Source organism: Globicephala melas, chromosome X (assembly GCF_963455315.2).
Source record: "Globicephala melas chromosome X, mGloMel1.2, whole genome shotgun sequence".
Taxonomy (NCBI): domain Eukaryota; kingdom Metazoa; phylum Chordata; class Mammalia; order Artiodactyla; family Delphinidae; genus Globicephala; species Globicephala melas.
The window spans coordinates 11,341,259-11,368,430 of NC_083335.1; the positions used below are offsets into that span (position 1 = coordinate 11,341,259).

The following is a 27,172-nucleotide window of genomic DNA, read 5'->3' on the forward strand; positions in this document are numbered from 1 at the left end:
GTGTTAATCCCATTCTCCCAATCACAGACTCCTTGTTTGTAATAGCCCTTCCACTTTCCCTTGCTCCTTTTTTTTTTAACATCTTTATTAGAGTATAATTGCTTTACAATGGTGTGCCAGTTTCTGCTTTATAACAAAGTGAATCAGTTATACATATACATATGTCCCCATATCTCTTCCCTCTTGCATCTCCCTCCCTCCCACCCTCCCTATCCCACCCCTCTAGGTGGTCACAAAGCACCGAGCTGATCTCCCTGTGCTATGTGGCTGCTTCCCACTAGCTATCTATTTTACGTTTGGTAGTGTATATATGTCCATGTCACTCTCTCACTTTGAAGATGGTGACATTTTCTGATAGTGATTATGTTTCTACTGGGATGGTGACTAACTATGATAATCCACAATTCTGACTGGGTATTATAATATCCACTGTGTCCCTGATCTAATTCTGTAGTTTTAGAAACACTTACAGGTTTAGACATGCTCTGAACAGTATCAGAGCTATGTGAAGATTTAGATTCAGGATGAAGTCTAGGCAAGGCAGCCACTGGATCTGATGTCGGGTGTTTGTAGAATTCACTTGTAGGCTTGAAAACATCAGTAACACCTGTATTTTAAAATTACAAAAATATTGAATATTTCTCTACACAACCAATTTTGTCAAAATATTTCACTTTAAAATTAAAATAATACAATAATACTATACCTTGACTGACTGTCTTTAATTCCTTTGAAGATGAGCTGGGAGTACCTCTGTTCAAAATATCTGTAAAAATTATATTTATTAAAAAAATTTTTATTTGAATGAAATATATATTAAGATAATAGAAAAAACTTTCCAAAAATATATCCATATATAACCAATAGTTGAAGTATATTTTTTTCTCTTAATGGTGACAGGGTTGTATATAGACCTGGGTTATTGTGACTGGAAATCAAGTCCTTCCCCAATCTCCATGCCACATTCACACCCCTAAAAGCCTGGAAGCTTCATTATGGGCAAGCTGATGGATTATCTGTACCGTTACTCTTGACTTCTGAAAGGGATACCATCAGAGACTGCAGACTAAATTGAATCTAGAGTTTACAAAAGTATCTCATATCTACCTACTACACCAAAAGTCAATTTGAGCCTGACATGACCTTCTTTCTGTATCAGTTTAATATTGCTCACTCGTATACCCATGTGAACCCATAACTTCTAGGTTATTGAGAAATCAAATGAAAATTTAGAAAACTGCTAATCAGGAGAAGATACAAAGCAGACCAAAAAATCCCATAAGACATCAAAAAATTTCCTTTTTCCCCTCCTAGTAGAAAAGAACCAGATCTCATAAAATAATTCTATAAAGGGTCACACAAAAGTAGGGTTTCTGACTAAGCACTACAGAAGTCTTCTAGGAGAAAAATCTGCTCATTCAAACAACCTGGTATTGTTTTTGTTCAGAAATTCAAGGTAAGTATTTACCCAAACCAGTAAAGAGCTATTCCTATAGTACTTTTTGGTGACTGCAGTGTATCAAACACAAGTTTTTATCCCCCCTCTTACAGTGGTTCTTTTTAAATATTTAGCTCATGTTCCATATGCTAAAATATTTTATGGCTCACACATAAAACATCAATAAAATCATTTAAATTCTGAGTTATTTAGAAAAGAAATTTCACTGGGGTCAATTTTCTTTCTGACAGAATCACTTAAAACTAATACAGGACTTTCTTGGTGGTGCAGTGGTTAAGAATCCGCCTGTCAATGCAGGGGATAAGGGTTCGAGCCCTGGTCCCGGAAGATCCCACATGCCGCGGAGCAACTAAGCCCGTGCACCACAACTATGGAACCTGCACTCTAGAGCCCATGAGCCACAACTACTGAGTCTGTGTGCCACAACTACTGAAGCCCGCACACCTAGAGCCCGTGCTGCACAACAAGAGAAGCCACTGCAATGAGAAGCCTGTACACCGCAATGAAGAGTAGCCCCTGCTTGCTGCAACTAGAGAAAGCCCACACGCAGCAATGAAGACCCAATGCAGTCAAAAATAAATAAATTAATTTTAAAAAACGGATATTAAAAAAAATACTAATACACATTATTCTAGTTGAGTACTAGTCATCTATAACTGATATAAATCCAATGTGAACTGTCATGCTTTCAATAAGATGATTTGAATAATATTGAAATATGGCAATATTTCAGTATAAAAATAATCACAGTGACTAGGGAACATTAAGAGAATATTCTGTTCCTCTATCGGCAGCAAATATGCCAACATGCCTACTTCTTTGAAGTTGCACTCCACTTAGCATCTCTCAATTTGCCACAGGAAGTGATACCGAGAATTAAACTAAATTAAATTATTCTACCTTTTATAAAACTGAATAGAAGTGCTATTCTAAGTTCAGAGTCAAGAGAAGTAAGAACTAGGCTTTCAGAAAGTTACAAACTTTTCTCTAAACTACACTATTATGCACTGCCATAGTAAGTAAGAAAACACTGGTATGCTGGCTACATTCTTTGGTAAATTCTCCTAGCTTAACAAAAGTAAGTATAATGAGAAAGAATCTGTTTCCTCATTCTCCACTGAAACTCAGTATGTTGTTCCTCTGCATTTTACACATTTCTGATTGGACATCATTAATATCTTCACTTTAACATTATAACAATGTCAAGTCTAATTACTCTACCAGAAATCCACAAAGGTACTGGACATATTCTCCTAGAAAGTGTGGATTAAGGATTAAGTGTGCTGACTGCCTGCATCATCCCAATATAGCAGCTGAAGATCAGGCCACTGTATATTCTTCATGAATATACAGTAATCAGGAGTTGCTGAAAGATGGGTGTGGCCAGAAGCTAATGGCCATGTTGGTACACAGACCAGCACCTTTTAATTTTTGTAGCCATGAATCAAGATGACTCTGATGAGGCACTTGCCTGGGTGTTAAGAAACTCCATCAGAGACTAACACAAACTTATTTAGTAGTCTGATATTTTAAGCAAAGCATTCCAACACTTCCTTTTCCGGGTACATTTGGGCTTAAGGGAAAAAAAGAAAAATTAACAAATAAACAAGTAAATAGGCTACTTGGCTCCAATAAAATTATGATTTCTAATCTCAAAAGGCCTACAATGTTGTTAGGTAATCTTAACCTTTAGGTAATTTAGTTAACATTTTCCTTTTCTCTCATATGATATTTTTACCTCTCACATCTCCTTATTCAAGTCCCCAACCACATTCTCCCTCTGATTCTCACAAATTCTTATTGACCTCTATGCTCTCTCTCTCTCACCTCCAGCTCCTTATAGAGTAACAAGGACATATAAGACAGCCCCAGGTTTTCCATTAGAAGCAACATCTTATAAAACTTTGCTTCACTGAAAGTGAATGCTTACTTGAAATGGCTGGTTTTGAACTTTGTATCTCTCCAACAAAGATCAGCTCATCATCGTCTTCATCCTCAATTCCTTCTACTTTCTTCTGCCATGGTTCCAGATCTTCTTCTTCACATTCCATGAACAGTTCTGCCATTTTGGAATTATCTAATTTTTCAAAAAGAGAGAATCAAATTTTATTTTTTAAATACGTTTTTTTGCAATACATAGTATGATATTTAAGATGTACTTTAATATTCTGATAGCAATTACTGAACTGATATTTGTCAGTAAATGGTAACAGCAGTATGAAACTTGGAACTCAACCTCTAATATCTAAACTAGTAAAATTAATCTAGCTAGATAGATAATGGATGACAGTAGTTATTTACAGTGGCTAATAAATGTTACGAACAATCAAATCCAATCAAAGTGAGTTTCAGTTTTATGACTAGAATATGATTATATCCATGAAAGGATTGTACCTATTATCTAAAAACCCCCCACAAACTTCTGTATTAACAAAAGGGAGATAAACTGAGAATAAGAAGCAACAGGTGGGAGATATGCTAGAAAAACTGAACCAGATTCAGGGATACCAGGCACAGGACAAGGCAGGGATGAAATGCTGGAACGAAAATAGGATAATTAAGTGAGGTTTATTCCATCCCAGAGCAGATTATGCATTTCTCACCTGAAGAAACTAAGTAAAGAACATACTGTGGATACCACCAGCCTACAAGTGCTGACCAATCACACAGAGCTACCAGGAAGCATTTTAGTGCCTCATTCTTAAATATGGATAGAAACCCAATAAGCCCCAGAAATATGACTAAAATCTCCAATGTGAAAGACCAAAGTAATAAAATGGACCAAAAGATATTAAAGAAAACACAGATAATACAGAGAACAAGAGAAAACATTAGAGACTGTAATTAGCATTTTTAAAGAGATAAGATAAGAATGTTATAAAAAGTAATATTCTCAAAGCAAAAAGATTAAAAATAAAATAGCCAAAATTCAGTAAAGAAAAATAAAATGCCAAAATTGAGTAAACAGCCCGTAAGTGGAACTAAAAGTCAAAAAGTATACATATACTAAATAGAGAAGACAAGTTTGTTATAAAATCAATTTCAAAGGTACAACTCACATAATAACGGCCCAGAAAAGAACAGAGAAAAAAGGGGATATAATCAAAGGAAAAATACAAGAAAAATTCCCAGTTCTAAAGGACATAAATCTCTAGATGGAAAGGATCCACCAGCACCTAGCACAATGATCAAGAAAAAAACCTACAGTAGATGGACAAATCATGAAATTTCAGAATGCTGGAAATAAAGAGAATATCCTAAAGTCTGAGAGAGAGAGAGAGAGAGAGAGAGAGAGAGGGAGAGAAGAAAGTTGGAATAATGATTTCAAAAGTCTTAGTAAAAATAATTTTCAATTTAGAATTCTATACCCAGCCAAGATTTTCGTCAAGCATGAAGTTACACATTCTTTCATCAAGAATAAAGATCCATGGGACTTCCCTGGCGGTGCAGTGGTTAAGAATCCGCCTGCCAATGCAAGGGACACAGGCTTGAGCCCTGGTCCGGGAAGATCCCACATGCCACGGAGCAAATAAGCCCGTGCACCACAACTACTGAGACTGCGTGCCACAACTACTGAAGCCAGTGTGCCTAGAGCCTGTGCTCCGCAATAAGAGAAGCCACCACAGTGAGAAGCCAGCGCACTGCAATGAAGCATAGCCCCCGCTCGCCGTAACTAGAGAAAGCCCATGCACAGCAACAAAGACCCAACACAGCCAAAAATAAATAATGAATAAAATAAATAAAAACGCAACCTTTAAAAAGAAAAAAGAATAAAGACCAGCAACATCACACAAAATTTACCTCCCATTCACCCTTTCTATCTTAGGAAGACCCCCATCAAAATATGAGACTTAAGGAGGAAGACAGAATGCAGAAAACATGACATTCAACACAATACAAAGACAAAGGGAAGTCCCAGGACAATAGCCGTTCAACAGGTCTAGAGAGCAACCAGCCAGAGTAGAGACGACCATTACTCCCAGGAGGAATGTCTCTAGGAGACCAAACACACACACACACACACACACACACACAGATTAACAATCAAATTGTTAGATTACCTGACAAGTTTTACCATATAGAAAATCAACTTAAGAGGCTACAGAAGGGTGTGAGAAGACTTGGCTATAAATTTTAATAAATGTATCAAATTTTAAAAACCAAAAAATTTAAATTGCTGGATATAAAAAAAAGAAAGAAAAAGGAAATGTATCCATAATATATTATTACCATCGTATCAATACTATGCTCATCAGCAAACAATATTTGTTATAGTCATCACAATAAAAACATCAAATATGATTTAACCAAAAATTGAGATATAACTACATTGGGAGGTGCTTGGGGGTGGTGGTTAAGTGTACGAAAACTAAAATCCTCCTATTTCTTAATGGAAAAATCATTAGATAATGGCAAAAACTGATGATTCAAGAGACAGCAGTACATATTTCAAAAATTTAGAAATATGAAACTAATTATTAGAAAAACAGCTAAACTATTCAAAGTGGATGCCTTGAAAAAATAGGGAGTACGTAGGCCCAAAACACACGCACACCTCTCTCTTGCTTGCTCTCTTACTTTTCAAGAATCTGTGGGTATGCAACCTATAAATTTCTGATTGTCTTTTTTAAACTATGTATTATTTTTAAAAATGCACCCAAATTAAAATAATAGCAATGAAGATGGATATAAGTGGCACTAGATATATGGAGTAAGATGTGGATGGGGTAACAACTTTGAAAAAATAAAAACAAAACAAAATAATAGCTCTAGAGTTCTGGCTTAGACAATGATATCCTTTTTTTATTAGACAATGATATCTAAAATTTATCTTTTAAATTAAATAATTTCTAAAGGTAATTTTACTAGATTAAAACAATGTCATTTCTACTTTTGACTCAAAATTAAAAGGTACTATGTGAATATAATGATTTGGGGATGGCATACAAAAGAAACACGTTAATAAATTGGTGCTATTTTCTAACAAATTTTTAAAATGTAGTTTCCCCTTCTATACAAATAATTTCTTAGCATAGTGTTGTTTAATGCTTAGTAGTTCACCTACCATAAAAGAAAATAAAAAAATCTTCCACCCTCCCAAATGTAACCAATTTTAAGAACCTATCTCTTTTCTAAACCTTACTTAAAAAAATATATACAGAATGCTCTAAGTGAAATAATTAAGAGTGTAATTCATAGTTTAGCATTTGCATATTGTGTCCCTCAGAGCCCTCATTTGTACTGTTTTTTCCATCTAAAATACCCTTCCTCCTTACCTTATACTGTCCATATTATTCAAGTATAGTAGAAAGAGCATGGACTTGACATCAAATTGAATAGCTCAAATCTTCATTGCACCATTTCTAATGTAACTCTGGAGAAATTACTTGAATCTGTTTCCTCACCTAAAATATGGGTGTAATATCTACCTAACAGAAGTGGTAATGTAGATTTAGGGAAAAGCTATATAAGTATCTAACTTCAAGCAATACTCAACAAAATATTAATTCCCTACTCCTTCCCAACTCTTGGTTCAATTGTAACTCCTCGATAAACTATTAGACCCTGTTTTTCTTCCACCTTTTACTACACTGACAGCCTATGCCAGGCAACTCAGAATATACTATACATAATCTCAAACTGCTATTTCTTAATGTGTCTTAACTGTGCATGTCTAACTCCAAAGTAAGCTCCTTGAGAGTAAAGAACATATTTTCTTCTTCCTTTACATTTCCTTTTACACACAGTAGTCTACTGGATATGCAGTATGCACTTAACATATGGTAATCTAAGGGCTAAGGAACTAGGCAAAGTCAGGCAATGCCAAATTAAAAAAAATGAGAGACCCATGTATACTGATAATAAAGAAATTTATATCTACGTTAATACCATGGTCTTAATGCCATGTTGATACATAGGTCTTCCTCATTCTTTTTAACTGGGTACCGACACTGTCAATATATTCAAGATAGATGGTTGAGTAAAAAATTGTAAGGGCACATAATAGCATATATAGTATGATCTTATTTAGAAATAATTTATTTTTTGTCTATGCATAGAAAAAAGTCTGTGATTATGTATACCAACCCAATAATAGTAGTTATCTCTGGAAATGAGGAAGAAACACTTCATTTCTACTTTACTGACATTTTTATTGTATGTATTTCTTTTATACTATGGTATTACTTTAATAAATTTAAGTGTTTTTGTGTGTTTTTTTAACGTGCCCACCTCTGTCTCTCTCACCTTTCCTCATGAAGTAAGGTTATCAGTACAAGACCCAAGTACACTAGTATCACTTGCAGCAGCAATACTTACTTTTTGGTTGAAAAGGGTTGTCGTTGTCCATCAAGTTGCAGAGTCACCTATGCATTAACACATGACATCAATCAATTTTATGAGTCACTTTAAGTAACACCAAATATACTGAAACATGATACTTGGGATTCAGAAATCTTGGGTCTAATTTCAATCTCCAGAAACTCACCATGTGACTCCAGACAAGGTAGCAAGGTAGCTCTTAGTTTTCTGCCCTATAAAATAAAGATACTTACTATTAGGGTGGATTTATTAAATTAAATGTACACACATTAAATATTTTTCTCTACAAAAAGTTTACCTTTTGAGTTTGATATACACATGCTACTCACTTTCCATAATTGGTTCATTCCTGAATGAATGCAAATTTTGTAAATAAAATGCTGAATGTAATAAGCATTTATTATTTGAAGAAATCTGAAACTATTAAACTACAAATAATTTTTGAAAGACACCCTTCTGTAAATGAGTAATCACCCTGTAATACATGCCTTCGTAAATCTGAATTTTGAAATGCTAAGTAACATTGACCTTTAACTGTTGCTCTTTACATTTCAGAAATAAATTAATATTATAAAAAAACACATTCAAAGAAATTTTTAGGTTTTGTTTCTATCAACGCTAACTGAAAGGAACAGAAAATTAGTTGGATACACTTTATCATAGATTAACTCATTAAAAATAATTACTCATTGCCTCTGTACTCAATGTAATGTGCTCAGTTCTAGGGAAAAAATTAAGATGAATAAATCATAGTCCTTGCCTTCAGAAGTTTACAATCTAATGTCTACGTTTCTTTGGGCTTTTTTAAAAGCTGTAACATTAAACATTTTCAAAAAAACATTTAAATTGCTTTCTTTAAAACAGGAATTTCTGTTCTGAATTCTCATGCACATACACATTTTTTTACATACAAGATAAACATGCTTAAAAAACTATTTCAGCTATTTTAAAAAGTTAAAACTTAAACATCAATACTCTAAAGTATTAAGATAAATAGAGTTAACCGAGTTTCCACATTTGTCATAATCCTCAGAGTAGCAAAAGCAAGCTTTCTTGCTTTTTCCAATTCCAAATCATTTAGACTGAATTAGGTCAAAGGAAAAAAACGACTTTAACTCCAGAAGAACTTACTGGTATAAATGTTTGAATTACTATTACAAGAATCTAGTGAATTCTGTACTTAAGTAAATTCCCCTATTTCTGAGGTTTGGCTAATTAAAACCTCTGAACTTAATTATCTGAATAGTTATTGCTTGTCCCTAAACGAGAATTAAGGTAATGCATATGTCAAGTAGATAAATACACAACAATTCTTGCTCAGCATTAAGGACCTACTGCTACGAAGAATATAGAACATTTTTTAAGTCACAACTGTACAGCATTTGAGACTCATATAGAATCCTTTTATTAAATGATCATATACAATATCTATTGGTACAAATACCCTAAATTGGTACTAAATGTACGAGTAGTCTATATAAACAAGTCATATCCACTGCCCATGACTACATCAGTACCTTTTGAGGCTGATAGCAGCCACCAAGGAGCCTCAGTTGGTACATTCATAAACACTCTCAGATGCCATTAGATCCATAACTTCAGTCTAAAGCTGTGCTATCCAATAAGGTAGTTGAGCCCCCCCAAAACTAACAGTTTTGGTGGCAAGGCAAGGAATTCCATGGGACATTAAATCATCTGTTAGAGAAATGGAATATCTAGCAAAATATGCAAGAAGTAGCTTAGAATCCCTGTAAGGGCAACTCCAAAGGGTCTCTAGGTTCTGCAACTCAGAGTTGGCACCAAAATAAGCGGAAAAGAACTCTCCACCTCAGCTACTGACAAGTAACTGACTAATTCCAAGTAACTGACTAATGAAAGACCTCCTCCAGCACAACCCATTCAGTTTTTGGAGACTGCATGTATAAATAATTATAATTTACATACATATATTTTGTTTCAGCTTTTATACATCTAAAATTCAACTATCTTTTAAGAGTTAATTCTACAAAAATTAAAAAAAAATTAGTGGATTAAAATAGTTACAATAGTAAATTGTATGTTATGTGTATTTTACCACAAAATAAAATATTTTAAAAAGTAATAGATACAATTTCACACCCACTAGGATGGTTATAACCAAAAAGACAAACAATAACAAGTGCTGGCAAGGATACCGAGAAATTGGAACCCACATACACTGCTGGTAGGAGTATAAAATGGTGCAGACACTGTGGAAAACACTTTGGCAATTCCTCGCAAACTTAAAGTTACCATATGACCCAGCAATTCCACTCCTAGCAAGAGAGAATTGAACACGTATGTGTACACAAAAACTTGTAGATGAAAGTTCATAGAAGTATTATTGATAATAGCAAAAAGTAAACAACCCAGGGCTTCCCTGGTGGCGCAGTGGTTGAGAGTCCGCCTGCCGATGCAGGGGACACGGGTTCGTGCCCCGGTCTGGGAAGATCCCACATGCCGCGGAGCGGCTGGGGCCGTGAGCCATGGCTGCTGAGCCTGCGCGTCCAGAGCCTGTGCTCTGCAACAGGAGAGGCCACAGCAGTGAGAGGCCCGCATACCGCAAAAAAAAAAAAAAAAAAAAAAGTAAACAACCCAAATGCCTGATTAATGGAGAAACAAAATGTGATATATCTATACAATGGAATAATATTGTCATAGAAAGGAATGAAGTACTGATATATACTACCAAATGGATGGATGGACCGACCTTGAGAACATTATACTAAATGAAAGAAACCAGTCAAAAAGACCACATATTGTATGATTTCATTTATAGGAAATGTCCAGAAATGGCATATCCATAAAGGCAGAAAATAGAGTAGTGGCTGCTTAGGGCTGGGAGGGTTGGGGGGAAAATAAGGAGTGACTTCTAATGGGTATGGGGTTTCTTTATGGGGTGATTAAAAAAAATGTTTTTTTGTTTTTTTAAAAAATAAATTTATTTATTTATTTATGGCTGCACATGGGCTTTCTCTAGTTGCGGTGAGTAGGGGCTACTCTTTGTTGTGGTGTGCAGGCTTCTCACTGCGGTGGCTTCTCTTGCTGCAGAGATCGGGCTCTAGGCGCTTGGGCTTTCAGTAGTTGTGGCTCATGGGCTCTAGAGCACAGGCTCAGTAGCTGTGGTGCACAGGCTTAGCTGCTCCGTGGCATGTGGGATCTTCCCGGACCAGGGCTCGAACCTGTGTCCCCTGAATTGGCAGGCAGATTCTTAGCCACTGCACCACCAGGGAAGTCCGAAAATGTTTTAAAATTGATTGTGGTGATGGGTGCACAACACTGTGAATGTACTAAAATCACTGAATTGTACACTGAATGGGTGAATTGTATGTTATGTGAATTATAGCTCAATAAAGCTGTTAAGCATATAATAAGCTGGTAGGGTATAAGCCTGGTGGTGATGGAAGTCCCTATGTGGAGAAAGACTACCTAAGAAAGACGCCAACAAAGAGAATAGCAAAACCATAAGATTATGGAGTAGAGAAAAAGAGGGTAGGACAGGGAGACATTCAAGTTCTTTTGCTACCATTTAAACACCTAAGCCATGCTTGGAGGCAAAGTACCTACTAGAACTTTTCAGTTAAGAGAGGGAATAATTGTTCATTTCTGGTCAAACTACTTTGAGTTAAGTTTCTGGTACTTACATTCAATTCAAGATTAATAATACACTTTCCAACAAATTACCCCAACATTTTTGAAACTAACAGACCTCTAGGAAAATACTTATATTCCAGATGGTACAAGAAAGCTCTAAAACAATACATTGTTTTGCTATCTAAAATATTAACATAAGCATACTCCAAGGATCATCTGAATGACTACCTTAAAACGAAGCTCAGTTACATAATTTCAGTACTCACATTTTTAAAAACTGAGATATAACTGACATACATTATATTAGTTTCAGGTGTACAACACAATGATTTGATATATGTGCATATGCAAAATTATCACCACAGTAAGTCTAGTTAACATCCATCACCACATATAGTTACAATTTTTTTTCTTGTGATGAGAACTTTTAAGCTCTACTCACTTAGCAACCTTCAAATATACAATAGTCTTATTAACTGTAGTCACCACACTGTATTACATCCCCAGGACTTACAACTGGAAGCTTGTACCTTTTGACCACGTTCACCCAATTTTGTCCCCCCTCCCCCAACCACCAATCTGTTCTCTGTATCTATGAGGTGTGTGTGTGTGTGTGTGTGTGTGTGTGTGTGTGTGTGTTTAAAGATTCCACATACCAGTGAGATTATATGTTATTTGTCTTTCTTTGTCTGGCTTAGCATAATGCCCTAAAGGTCCATCCATGTTGTCGCAAATGGCAGGATTTCCTTCTTTTTTATGGCTGAATAGTATTCCACATTTTCTTTATTTGTTCATCCAAAGATGGACACTTAGGTTCTCCCATGTCTTGGCTATTACAATAATATTATAACATTATATTACAATAATGCTGCAATGAACATGGGAGTGCAGATATCTTTTTGAGTTAGTGTTTTTGTTTCCTCTGGATAAATACTCAGAAGAGGAACTGTTGGATCATACCAGTACTCATTTTTTTGTCTGTATTTACTACTGCATTGTCATCAAGTACTATCACTTTTACTGCTGCTGGCTAATAATAAAAGAACAGAGGGAGGGAATATCTAAATGATGCATTTATACTAAATGCAAGGAAAATGACAGTACTTATGGTTAGCTAGAGAAATGAAGGTATTGAAAACGTTTAAACAGAAAAATCTTGCTACTGTTTAGACAGATATGAATCATGGATATGAAAAACTCAAAAAAGTAGTCAGTGACTTTGTTTCACCAAAATACATTATTCAATGTATTAAAGTTGATTCGAATGGCATTGATTTTGCAGTTTTGATTATTTTGTTTTATGATTGTACAAGAACTCGAATAATATTTAAACATTTTAAGTAAGAGGGTGTCTGTGAAAATGTTTTCCTTATAATAGGAATTAATTGGTACCGTACTCAAATCCAAGAAACACTGGATTATACCTTGGTTTCTTAGACAATTTCACTGGCACCTAAACAATTCAAACTCTCAAACCAGGTTTTGGGAATAAATCACATATAATTTAGAAGGAAAATATAGACTCATCATCTTTTCTTTGTCCAAGAAGCTTTTATATTGTGGAAATGATTTATTTTTTTGAAAGCCTGAACACACGAAGTCCAGGTACATTTTGGGCAGATTTTTAATAACTCTACTATTTCCCCCCTAATTTAAGTTCTCAACTTTTGTCTGTTGACTTTCATACTTCATCTATATGTAGAAAATAGCTAGTTGACGCTAAGGTTTAAAATTCATTAGCATAATACTTTGCAAAGATTGTCTATATTTTAAAACATTTTAAAATTAGCTCTTGGGACGGACCACCCCTCTAATAAAATTTACTTTCTGCAAAGTAATTTTTAGATCATATTCAGGGTAAAGATTTTATCTATAAGATGTTTTTATTGTAATTGATATGTAAAAGATATAACCTGGAGAAAAGACAAATGCATAATTGGCCTTTCAAAGACGAACTATATAATAAATGTTTTAATAAGTTTCCTAAGCTATTCTTTAAAAAAATTATTTATTTATTTGGTTGCACCATCTCTTAGTTGCGGCAGGTGGGCTCTTTAGTTGCAGCACGTGAACTCTTAGTTGCAGCATGCAGGTGGGATCTAGTTTCCTGACCAGGGGTCGAACCAGGCCCCCTGCATTGGGAGCACAGAGTCTTAACCACTGTGCCACCAGGGAAGTCCCTTTCATAAGATATTCTATAATCATTAATTCCTAAAGTAACTTCAGGGAGTATATATTCTTAATTAATTCACATTTTAGAGAAGTAAAACTGATCCACTGGGAAAATATCAAGTAAAAATATGGAGCACAATTATGGGAATACTGGACATAGGGGCTGAACGACTGAGTGGGAATTTGAAGTCTACCACTTTCTGGTTGCCAAACCTATAGGATATTTAACTGGCCTCTTTGAACTTAGTTTTTCTATCTGTAAAATGAAAACAGTAATACCTTCCTTGCAGCACTACTGGAAGGTTAAATGAAGCACATGAAAAATTACTGTACAATACTTTGCATTATTTTGCTCAACTTTTCCTTCTTTACTGAAAATCATACAAGTTGATGAATATAAGCACTAAAAAGAAACAAAATTCTAGTTCATGTATAGAACTGTTAAATACTGTCACAAATAAAGAACACCAGATCAGCAGTTCTCAAACTTTTTTGGGCTCAGGTCCACTCTTCATTCTTAAAACTTATTGAGAACCCCAATGAGCCTTCTGTTTATGTGGATTATATCTATTGATACTTACCATATTAGAAATTGAAACTGAGAAAAAATTTAATATATATTAATTTACTTAAAGTAATAATAATCCCATTACATGTCCATATAAATATTTTTTAATTAAAATAACCAATTTCAAAAACAAAAAATTTAAGGAGAAGAATGACAATGATTTACATTTTTGCAAATGTCTTTAATATCTGTCTTAACAAAAGACAAGTGGAGGGCTTCCCTGGTGGTGCAGTGGTTGAGAGTCCGCCTGCTGATGCAGGGGACACAGGCTCGTGCCCGGTCCGTGCCTGGTCCGGGAAGATCCCACATGCCACGGAGCGGCTGGGCCCGTGAGCCATGGCCGCTGGGCCTGCGTGTCCGGAGCCTGTGCTCCGCAACGGGAGAGGCCACAACAGTAAGAGGCCCGCGCAAAAAAAAAAAAAAACCAAAAAAAACAGTGAGAGGCCCGCGCAAGTGGATTCTTTTATCAGCTTCTGGAATGTATTTTTTGTTCTTCTAAGTATATACAAAGACGTACACCATGTCTAAACACTTATTAAATACTTAATAAAACTGGTTTCACTATTTCTTTATTCTTATGTAAATTATTTCTAAAATGACTTATAAAAGATGAAATAAAAATTGTCCATTGGACCCAGATGGTACATAGGGATGACTACTTTTCCTGATATACTATTATTTAAAACACTCCTTAAAAGAAAACTGCTTTGCAATGAATGAATTTCAAAAGTCTAGACACATGTTTGATACAAATTACTGAGTAAAACAAGTCTTCTGGGGTCATTATTTAAAACAACCTGACTGAAAATCATATATATTTTAAGTCCTTCTCTGAAGCAAGAAGAAAAAATATTCAGGGCTACGTATTTAATTAGTGAATATGTCAAATATTTCTGATCTTTGAAAAGTCACTTTTGAAATAAAATACATTTTCAATATAAATTTCCAATACCCTATCTGTCACTAAAACTATGGGTTACTTTCTATTCACAAAAATTGCTATTCATTTAGGTATTGCCCCTGTCCAACTGGTATAACAAGAACGACAGAAAAATTTCGGTATGGATCTAAATGTCCTCTTGAATAAAGAAAACAAATTGGATAGAAGAGGAGGTACAGAATTATATATCCTTTCCCCTTACTCTCCTCTTCCACTAAGAAAGCTGATGCTGAGAAGTAAAACCCTGGGCTGAAAAAATCAGATTGGACTAGAAAACTTAACTGGGGAAAAGGGGTTGAAGAGAAGAAGCTGAAATTTGGATCCCTTCAACGTAGAACTTTTTTCAACTTTTCAACATGCTTGGAAATAATAACAATATTATTTAAATACTAAAAAAGTTGAAAAGATATGAAGTCTTTAAAAAATATTTTACTGAAGTATAGTTGATTTACAATGTTGTGTTGATATGAAGTCTTAAATATTTTAAATATAAAGGAAAAGAGAATTGAAAAGTGTTACTTATATATTTTAGGTGAGTCTCCATGCTTATTCTCCTTGACCACCTCACTCTCATAAAAAATGGATCACAATATAGTGAATTAAGCACTGGGTGAGGAGTCAGAAGACCTAGGTTCGAGAATTGGTTCTATCACTCCTAGCCACATGACCTCGGTAAAGTCTCCTCCTTGAGGTTGTTTCCTCACCTTCTAAACAGTTCTATCAACACCCCACAGCCCATCTCAAAAGAGGTGATAGCCATGAAATATACAAATGCAAGATACAACTGCAGTGGGACTTGTACAAATGTTAAAACATCAAGGGCACACAGCCTTAATTTTATAAGCAACCCAGTGTCTTCATAGGCTTAGTAAAGCTTCTGCTTAAGGAGACAGTTTGAGTTTTCACTGTAACCCCCCAAAGCAAGACACATCACAAATGCTAAGACCAGACCTCTGTAGTTAAAACTCTACTTCTTGGTTTTAATTTTATGTTTAATGGCACTAAAAGGCATTAAAAATCACAGTTCAAACCTGAAAATAATAAAAGCAAAATTTAAGTTCACAGATTAAAAAATCTTTGCAAACAAAGAGAACTCCTTGGATGTAGACCTCCTGTGCTTGTAGAAGCTGGTTCACTTGACATTTTCTGCTCTGATTTCTCCTTTTTTAAAAAAAGCATTAAAACTTGGGATGAGTTAAGAGGAACTCCCTCCGTGTCTAGAGAAGGATAAAACCTCAGAATGAGATAATTTTTTCCGTCTCATTAAGTAAAACCTGCAAAGATCACTGTTAAAAAACTGTGTCTCTAACTCCACGTTTCTCCTCAGGGCTCTTCTCTAGACAATAACGGAATGGAGCACGATTTCTATGACGGAGGAGCGAAGTCCCTTTGGCAAGAACAAGGGTGTGAGCATTGAATGACCAGTAACCTGGGTGGGGGGGAATCAGGACAGAAAGGAGGGGCCCAAGAGACCAGAAAGTTCGGAACCCTCTCTGGTCTCTATTCCCATGACTGAAGAGCCGTGGGGATGGGCGGGTCTCGCCAAACATCGGCATCATATATACAAAAGACCAAAGGGAGTTGCCTCCAGAAAGAAAAGCCAAAACCAGGCTGGGACCGACCGACACATAGGCCCCGGAAGGTGAGGAGGCAGCAGTGGCAACCGAGTGACCCCGGCCCTCAGGCCGCCAAACGCTGCCGCCAAGCAGCTACCTTTCCGAGATGCCTCCCCCGCCGGACTGGTGCAAGATGGTGGCCCACCCGCCACCGCGCCGCCAAGTCCGTCCCCTCCCCCGCGCCCTGGGCCATCCTGGCAACGCACGCCAGCATCCAGACCCTCGACCTGCAGTCCTCACGGCCGGGCCACCTCAGCTGCCCTCAGAGTACGGTGGCCATAGCCTCGCGGGAGAGCCCCTGCCTGCTTCCGCGCGGCGCAGGCGGGGGCGGGGGACACTTACCGCGAGCGGAGCAGGTCGGCCTGACTGGGACTCGGAGGAGGAGAAAGAGGAGGAGGAAGGGGAGGAGCGTGAAAACATTAGGCGGCGTCCACAGCCACAGCCTGGGGCGACTCTCAGCGCGGAATAAGCACCTCAGAAGAGGGTAGAAGTATATAACTACGCGCGCTGACTCATGGGTAGACGCCAGCTTCTCCCCCGCCCCCCCAAACATCCGGGTTTCTTTTCTAACTGACCAGGGAGGGCGGGCGCGGACATGTGCGTGGCCTTACACATTCTCGAAGGCAGCGGTGCTCTGCCTGCGGGTGGTGGGCTGTGGGCCGCATTCCGCGGGTCAGGGCGAGGGTCTGGGCTGATGCCTATCTCCTCGGCCAGACCACTGTCTAGCCCGTGTTGCAATCCCGAAATCAGGGCTACACATGAAATGTGAGCACATGGAAACGTGAATTCTGGGTCCTCCCAGTGTGTAAGGGCTAGAAGGACCAATTAAAAAAAAAATACTGTACCCAACAGGTGAAGACATAAATCAGATGAGTAAAAGGAATAAAAATCAGGTTATTTTAAATAATTGGTTAATTTTACCAGATTTGTTTTTAAAAATATGATTTTGGTTGCATCTCTGTTATTCCTAACTCAGTCATATAGTCGTCTGTAATAGTTATTAAAATGTTAAGAAAAAAATACATTTACAAGAAAAACACTTGCAAGATACTGCTTACACAAACATATTCTAAATGTGTACTAAACAGTATAGAAAATGTTCTCTCCCAATTTTCCTCACAAGGTCTATGGCACTAGTGTTCCTCCTCTCAAGACTTAAAATCTTGCCTCAGTAGTTCCTTAACACACATGTAAGTTCAATCAGCCACTGAACTCTACCAATTCTTCTATTTGAGCTAGTTTCTTCTTTCTCACCTATACTGCTCTTTGCTACTGGCCCTGATAGACAGAGAATGATCAAAATAACAAACTTGGAAAGTTTAAAGTTCCAAAATCTTAAAGTATTCATAGATTGCTCCCCACTTCTGGACAGGCTGATAAGAAAGCCCAGCTCCCTCTTCCATGTTGTCAGTAGCAAACTTAAAACTAGCAAATTTACAGTCCTGGAGCCTTCACCCTCGCGGGAAATTTCTAACTCGCAACTCTCCAGCCTGACTCCTCCTTGGGCGCAGGTGGGAAATTTAAAACTTGGAAACCTACAGCTAATGAGGGAGTGCTTTTCCCCAGTCCCCTGCCTAAAGACTATAAAGGCCCAACGCACTCCCTCTGCTTCTGTCTCAAGACAGTCCTGACCATTTTGGCCCCCCTGCTTTCCGTGGGGGTGTGTCCCTTGAGTAATAAAATTTCTCTCAAATTCTGTGTGTAGTGTCATGAGCCTGCACATCTGAACTAAAATTAGGAGGAGGAAGAGTCAATCTGCCTCAGAGGGAGGACCAGAAATTGTTTATAAAACAAACAAAAATCCCAATCCAATTTATTCTTTCTTCAGGAAAAATATAACAGCCAAGAAGACTGGAAAACTCTGGTCAGCAAATTATCTTTCAAAAGGAAATGTATATGAGAAGCCAAATTATAATAAAAAGGACGCCTGGTGAGAATGGAATCAGCACAAGGGAAATTGTTTGGATGATTTTGACTACTCTATCCTTAAAACTCCTCTTGACTAACTTGTCCACGTGGTCTTTTTTTTTTTCCAGGACCACCATTCATCAGGATTTACTCCTGTATAGCCTTTTGTGGGCAATTTTTAATTGAGATAAGTTAACATAAAAATACACCATTTTTAAGTGTAAATACAGTGATTTCTAATATACTCACAATATCGTGTAACTATCTCCACTGTTTAATCAGAACATTTCCATCATCCCCCAAAAGAAACCCCATACTTATTAATAGCCACTCCCAATTCCCTCCTACCCACACACCGTGGCCTTTTTTAACCAGTGGAGGGAAATAGAATCAAGGGTATCCCACAAAAGATGCAACACTCACATGTTTTTCTACTTGAGTTTGGAATAATTTTTTATCAACTTTTTATCAACCAATTTTGTGTCTCTACAGATCTGCCTGTTCTGGACATTGCACATAAATAGGATCACAGTATGCAGCTTTTTGTGTCTAGCTTCTTTCACTTACCATAATGTTTCTGAGGTAGCTTCATCTATGTAGTAGCATGTATCAGTAGTTCATTCCATATTTATGGCTGCATAATATTTTATTGTATAGATATACCAATTTTTGTTTATCCATTCTTCAGCTGATGGATATTTGGGTTATTTCCACTTTTTGGCTATTATAAATAATATAGCTGTGAACATTGGTGTACAGACTTAAAAAACAGCTTTATTGAGATATAATTCTCTATTGAGATATAGACATATATTCAAATGAAAATAAAAAATTATTCCAAACTCAAGTAGAAAAACATGTGAGTGTTGCATCTTTTGTGGGATACCCTTGATTCCATTTCCCTCCACTGGTTAAAAAAGGCCATTTCTAAGCAAAATGGTGATACTGTGAAACAAGTTTGTCTGCTACTCCTTTTCCTTCTTCCCTTTCCATGTTTCTTCCCCTACTGCCAACACACTCCAGTACCCTGGAAATTCATGATGCCTTGGTGTGTTTATGATACCTACCTGAGCTTCCTTCTCCAGAAAGTGTCTCATTCTATTTCTTTTTATTCTTATCTGTTGCCCTTATTTTTCTTTGAAACCTTACTTATCTCTAGCATAACCCTCAGAGACTTGCTCTTTGCTAGGTAGCTATTGTAACTGACTGACCTGGGCTAATGGACTGGTTTTGCTCCTAAAGAGTGGTTGCACACAGAAAAGTATGGCAAATTTTAACCCTTGAGAGTTGGCCATGGTAGGAAAATTACTAATCAGGGCTCACTGGTTCTAGGAGAACTAATTTACCAACACAACACTGATTAAATTCTGTGGTCTCAATGCCTGTGGCCCAGTGCTTAACTAAGAGGTGCCTCAGGAAGCGCCTCATCTTCTTTTTAACCAAAGGAGCAACTACATGTTTATATTTTGAACTCCTACCTAATACTTACGTGAAGAACAGTTTCCACTGATATAAAATAAATAATAAACATTTGAAAACTACTGTTTTAGGCCAACCAACTAATTTTGAAGATGAGTCAATGGAAAATTAGAACGGTTAAAAAGAGTTGTTCAATATCACACAAAGGACAAGAGAAAAATGGCAGGGCAAGTACTATAACCTAGGTTTCCCTATTCCTAGTCTAATGCTCTTCCTATTTTTACTTAATGGTCCCACATTAAAATTTCCCTGTTTTGTTTCTCATCCCATGAAAAAAACAACGATGTCAAGTAGTGTATCTGATAGAATAACCAAAGTTCCCAGTAATGTATGCTGATTATGAGTGGGGCCTTCTAGAGAAAATGCCCCCTCAGAACATTTTAGTGAATGGAAGAAACTGAATGCAAGAAAGAAAGGAGAAGTAGCAGTAGAGGCACTGGGTATACAGTAATGATTACAATTGTAATTTTAAAAATTATAAAAAATTATATAGCACTTAGTGTGTGCCAAACACTGTTCTCAGTACTTTATAATATTAATTACTCAATACAACAATTCTATCGGGAAAGTACTCTTTTTATCATCCCCATTTACAGATGGCACAAAGATGGTAAGTACTTTGTTTGCAGTCGTACAACTAGAAAGTGATAAAGCCAGGATTTGAACCCAGGCATTCCTGCTCTAGCATCTAGAATCTAAGCCATTAGACTGACTTATCTCTTCAGATGTTCAATAAATATATGTTGAACGAATAAGTGACTGAATAGATAGTAGATACTGGGATCAGAGATTCTTGGGGACATATCAAATAACGGGAACATCAAACAATGCTGTCTTCACGTAGAATAAGTGCAACAGAGTAAGTCGAATGAATCTTTTATTAAGAAAAAGTCACTCTTGTCATAAATTTTGGTGGGGAAAAACAGGTTTAATCAACTACGCCTCTAGGATTCTAGTTAAGCCTTTCTATGTCCCTCACATTTCTGATTGAACCACTTAGCAGTAGAGGGCTCTTGAACAAGTCTCAAGGATGATCAGCCCACTTATATAATTTCTAGGAAAAGAGTCTTCCCACTCCTCTGGTAACTGTATACAGAGACTGACTTAGCCCTTCAAAGTTGAAAGGTTTAAAATTTTGTAATCAGTACTTTTCATTATGCTATATGTTAAAGGGTGGGGGGGGGATAAGGAAGTATACAACATAGACCCTTCTCTTATGGCATTACAATCTAATTGGCAAGCTAGGCTCAACACCCCACAAATGATTAGTGAGCAATGCAAGAACACTTATAATCAAGTGTGTGATTCAGACTGTCAAGCAGAGTGAGAATTTAGAGAAATGGGATATTAGAGCAGATGGAAATAGATGTGGAAGGCCTGGTCTGAAACTGAGTTTAAACTAAGCGGGGTCTTGCAGGATGAACACAACTTGATAAAGCAAAGAAGAGCATTTTAGGTAAGAGGAGAGACATGAAGGAAACCAACCATAGATAATGCTTCTATGACTCAATAAATGGACCACTTTGATTAAAGCAGATATTGTGCATCAGGGATAAGGGAACTGAAGTTGGGTATTTATTCATTTACTCATTCATTCATGGAGCAAATGCTAAGTGAGCACAATGTCATGTGTTGGGAATATTGTGATAAATGGGACCCAATCCTGGCCTTCAAGTTGCTTATATTCAAGTAGTAGAAACAGATTCATAAGCATAAAAGTGCTATGATAGAAGTATGCTCCAAGTGGGCTCCTGACTCAGCTTGGCTGTGTCAGGGAAGGCTTCATGGAGGAAGTGATGGCTGAGCTTAAATTATTGATAGGATTCAACCAATCAAAAGTGGGGAGGACAGTTAGAGTGGCAGAGAGAAGCATGGGCAAATCCTACATGAGTAGGATCATGTAGCAGCCATGGCAATAGTCTAATCAGATCTTCCTATGAGAGTACCTGCTGTGGAGATCACTGATGACAGACTCTAGCTACAATACCCTTGAATCCATTGCAGTGTTCCCATCAGGCCATGCTTCCCCCCAGGGAATTCTCAAAGACTGGGCATAGCAGGGTTACTAGTATCAGTCCATTTTTTGCCCATTGTGGGATTCTTTTAATGGGCAACTTTTGCTTGGGTACTCCCCGTCAACCTTGTCCAAGACTTTAGAACTTCATTGCAGTATGAGGCTCTTCCTACTCAATCCTTCTTTCCTCTCTTTCACAAGCGTCAGACCTGCATCATGGTTTCTAAGCTCTTCCCAACTACTGCTGCTCCCTCCCTTTCTATCCTTTACAAATGGTTCTTCCAATAAATATTTTGCATGTCCAATCCTGTCTTGACCTCTTCTTTTCTGAGGAATTAAACTGACACAAAGCATCAAAATATATGCAGGAGAACAAAACATCATGCAGTATTACTTGTGGGTAAGGGCCAGTGGAGGGAAATCAGATGGAGAGGTAGATGCGGGTGGGGGTGGGGCAGATGACTGAGGGCGCTGAATACCTTGCACAGGAACTTGGACTTTAAGCCTGTGGACATAGGGAGCCACTGAAAATTTTTATGGAAGAATGAAGTGCAGATTTGTGATTTAGCTTTGATCTCTCTGGACTCAAAGTGGAAGAGAGACTTGAAGGAGTTAAGGCTAGATGCATGAACAAGAGACCTGATTTTAAATCCAGCCTCTCCTACTTATTATGCATATTTGTAATATGGTAGCATCTGTAGTATTTGTAAGTAATTTACTCTGACCCTTTGTTTCCTCATCTTTAAAATGGGGGGAAGATCTACTCTACAGAATCATTTTAAAATAAAATATGATAATATAGTTAATACATGCCTAGCATAGTACCTGATACAGAGTAGAAGCTCAATAACTGGTATCTTTTTTCTCTTTTATTATTATTTTACACTTGTAACTTAAAAAAATTAAAGTATTGGCTAAGGATAACAGAAAAAAAGGCTAGATGCACGGAGACTAATTAAGATGCCTTTGTGGTGGTTTAGAAAGAAATAAAAACGACAGTGACAATAGGAAGGAAGAGGAGAAGAATTTAATTAATATTTAGGCAGAAAAACTGGGGGGACTTGGTGAATGTCTGGTTGTGGGGATTAAGTGTGAAGGTGGAACCTAAGATGAGGCCCAGTTCTGTAGTGTGGGCTTCTGTGTAGAGAATATGAGAGGAATCGTCAGCTTCAAGTTCCATTTAGGATATGTTTGGGTTGTTGCTCTATGGATCATGTATGGGACATTAAGATGTCCAGCAATTTGTCATATATGGAAGTCTAAAACTCAAGAGATAATTCTGAGTTGGAGATAAAGATTTGGGATAGGTTAGTGGGTATGTGAACTCACCGAGTGGAATGTGTCAAGTAAGAAGAGGAATGAGCTGAAGATGAATTTAAAAGTGGCACCCTTTGTATAAAAATATATGTTACAGAATACTCTTGGAAATATACTCAATGGAATCTGAATTCAACAGGGTTTTATATTCACCACCATCCATTTAAAAAATACCAGGAGACCCAGCCATTCCATTTCTAGATATCTAAGAGCAATGAGTATATACATCCACCATGAGATATGAACAAGAATATCCATAGTATTTTACTCATAATAACCAAAACCTAGAGAAAAACCAATCGTCCATCAGGAGTAAATAAATAATGGCACATACATACACTGGAATATTATACAGCAGTGGTTCTCACAAACCCTTTACACTCTTAAAACTTACTGAAGACACCAAGGAGTGTTTATTTCTGCAAGTTACTTATAATAATTTTTTTGTATTAAAAATTAATGCTGAAAAATTTCAAAATATTTATATATTAATTAATTTTAACAATAAATCTATTACGTTAACATACATTACATAATGCATACACAGCAATGATAATTATGGCTAAAGGTTGTCACCACAGATTCTACAGACGTTAAAGGTTAATAGGAAAGCACTGTGAATGACATCATGTCAACATATTCAACAACATGGATGAAAAGGACAAATTTATTGAAAAATACAACTTACCAAAACAGACACAAGAAGCAGAAAGTCTGAATATCCCTTTATCTATTAAACAAATTGAATAGTTTTTTTGTTAAAAAAACTTTTCCAAAGGAAAACTGCAGGGTGGTCGCTGCGGCGGGAGGCGGGGTCTGCTAGCACTCTAATTGGCACAGAGTTTACAACGTAAAAACTGGTTTATATAAGTCCATGCCTCTCTCTCGCTTTGTCACAGCTTACCCTTCCCGCTTCCCATATCCTCAAGTCCATTCTCTACTAGGTCTGTGTCTTTATTCTTATCTTACCCCTAGGTTCTTCATGACATTTTTTTTCTTAAATTCCATATATATGTGTTAGCATACGGTATTTGTCTTTCAACTGATTCACTTTGTTATAAAGCAGAAACTAACACACCATTATAAAGCAATTATACTCCAATAAAGATGTAAAAAAAACTGGTTTATACACTGTATAGTTTCTTTAGAGCTGCAAACAACAGCACTAAAATATTTATAAATATTTATAAATAAATCTAATTAAATTCCTCTACGTGGAAATTACAAAACAGAGTTGAGAGAAATTAAAGAATACCTAATACAGAAATATAGCATGATTCAATATTGTTAATGTGATAATTCTCCCCAAATCTATAGGTATAACACAAACAAAACTCCAGCAAGCTTTTTTTTTTTTAATGCTTAAAATACACCATTGAGAAAAAGAAAAGGCAAGCCAGATACTGGGAAAAAATATTCACAATACATACATCAAACAAAGGACTTATATCCAGAATATACACACAGACATACACACACTCAATAATAAGAAAAAAAAAAACAGTAATGGGAAAAAGATTTGAACATACACTTGACAAAAAGAAGACATATATATATATATATATACACGTATAAATGGTCAATAAGGTCATGAAAAAATACTTGATGTCACTAGTCATCAGGGAAAGGAAATTAAAAGCCACAGAGATACCACCACATACCCATTAGAATAGATAAAAAGTTAAAAACTGACCATATCGGGACCTCCCTGGTGGTGCAATGGATAAGACTCTATGCTCCCAATGCAGGGGGCCTGGGTTCGATCCTTGGTCAGGGAACTAGATCCCATATGCATGCCACAACTAAGGAGCCCGCCTGCCGCAATTATGGAGCCCACGTGCTACAACTAAGGAGCCCTGGAGCTGCAACTAAGGAGCCTGCCTGTGACAACTAAGACCCGGCACAACCAAATAAATTAAAACAACAATAACAAAACTGACCATATCAAGTGTTAGCAAGGATGTGGAACAACTGGAAATCTTATACTCTGCTGGTGGGAATATAATATGGTACAAACACTTTGGAAAACAGTTTGACAGTTTCTGAAAATTTTAAACATAAACCTACCATATGACCTAGCAATTCCACTTCTAGGTATTCACCTATGAGAGGTGAAAACATGTTCATATTAAGACTTGTACACAAATGTTCATAGTAGTTCTATTTGTAATAGCTAAAACTGGGAACAACCCAAATGTCTATCAACAGATGAATGGATAAACAAATTGTGGTATACAATGGAAATTGGGGTATACCCATAAAATGGAATATAGCAATAAAAAGGAACAATTATTAACACAAGGAACAATATAGATGCATCTTAAAATCATCAAGCTTTGTGAAAGAAGCCATTAAAAAATTGCATAGTGTGTGATTCCATTTGTTTAAAATCCTAGAAATGCAAAGTAATCTATAATGACAGAATGCACAGAATCGGTGAGTACTTGAGTTGGGGATGGAAGGAGAGATTCACAAGGTTGAGGCACAAGAAAACTTTTGGGAATGATGGAAATGTTTTATATTTTTCTTTTTTCCCCTTGAACTTATATTTCCATTATACTTCTCTACAGAATTTTATCTTAATAAAATATATTTCTATTTTTGAAAGTAATTAAACATCCTCGAATACTTCTATGCAATAAAATCAGGGGCATATTCTTAATCTGATAAATTTTAGGGAAGAATTCAAAATGAAGCAGAGAATCTGGAAATTCTAGTTTGAAGATGATGGACTATAACATTCATTTGGCATTTACTACATTAAATTACTACATAACTTATTATCTATATGCCTTATTTGACTAATTAGTTCATTGAAGGCAGGGATGCATCTCAGATCTTCTATAGCACAAGACCTGTATAGCATACAGTAGATGGCTCATTGATTTATTTTCTTATTCATCCATGCAACAAAGATTTCTTGAGCATTTGTATATAAGGTGCTTACCAGGCCTTGGGCATATAATGAAGGGTACATGAAGGGCTCAGTAAATTCCTCTTGATAATTGATTGATAATTATTAGGTGCATCTCAGAAAGGGTGTTCTCTTTTCTTCTGTAAGTACAGGTGCATCACAGGTCCTATTAACCCTGCTGTAAAATCAAGGACTCTAAGACACAGAGATTGAGTGACTCACTTAGGGTCATGTGCTTCGTTGTGAGTGAAGCAAAGATTGAGACCCTTACAGATTCTTTCCTGAAGCAAGGTGCTAGAGGAATTCATTCAGATTGACTGGGGTTCACATTTCATTAAAACGCTCTCATTTCACTTCTGCTACATCCACCTTCTCAGACTCATATTTCTGAATTGCTTTACTTCCACTTTAGACACTGTCAGGATAAATTAGACACCAAGGGTCCATGATATCCTCGGAAGCAGAACTGCTATAAAACAAGGGAGTTTTGTATTTCTATATAGTGTAGCACTTTTTTGGAGATTTTTTCCCTAAGAGCAAAAACGGAAAAGAAAACTTGGGTGAATTTTGAAGCATAAAAAAAGAAAATAAAATTTTACTTTACTACATATCCTCCAGCAAGTGTAGCCAAAGGAGTGTAAGTAATAGTAAATATTTTATCGCCTGACAGTGCATCTACAAATCGTTCTGCTGAATAATCTGATAGATTTCTGACGATGAGCAGAGAAAGGAGAATGACTCTGATGATACATAAACTTGGATCAGATATAGGCTCCGTTTTTGCTGTTATCATCCATCCATGGCCTAGCCCACTCAGTTGACATGGCATATTGTTAATAAAGCATTAGTACC

At 36.7% G+C, this 27,172-nt stretch overlaps 1 protein-coding gene across 1 annotated transcript in view; it reads right to left on the minus strand.

The window, feature by feature from the left end:
- Positions 1 to 17,159, minus strand: part of ZNF280C (zinc finger protein 280C) — a 54,520-nt gene extending 37,361 nt beyond the window's left edge. Inside the window, exons 1-6 of the mRNA XM_030844866.2 lie at positions 17,031 to 17,159; positions 7,947 to 7,992; positions 7,778 to 7,824; positions 3,390 to 3,536; positions 707 to 766; positions 471 to 607 (exon numbers count right to left, since the gene is read on the minus strand). Of these exons, the coding sequence (XP_030700726.1) occupies positions 471 to 607; positions 707 to 766; positions 3,390 to 3,536; positions 7,778 to 7,808 (375 nt within the window). The 5' untranslated portion in view covers positions 7,809 to 7,824; positions 7,947 to 7,992; positions 17,031 to 17,159. The remainder of the gene's footprint in view (positions 1 to 470; positions 608 to 706; positions 767 to 3,389; positions 3,537 to 7,777; positions 7,825 to 7,946; positions 7,993 to 17,030) is intronic.
- Positions 17,160 to 27,172: the final 10,013 nt, after the last annotated feature.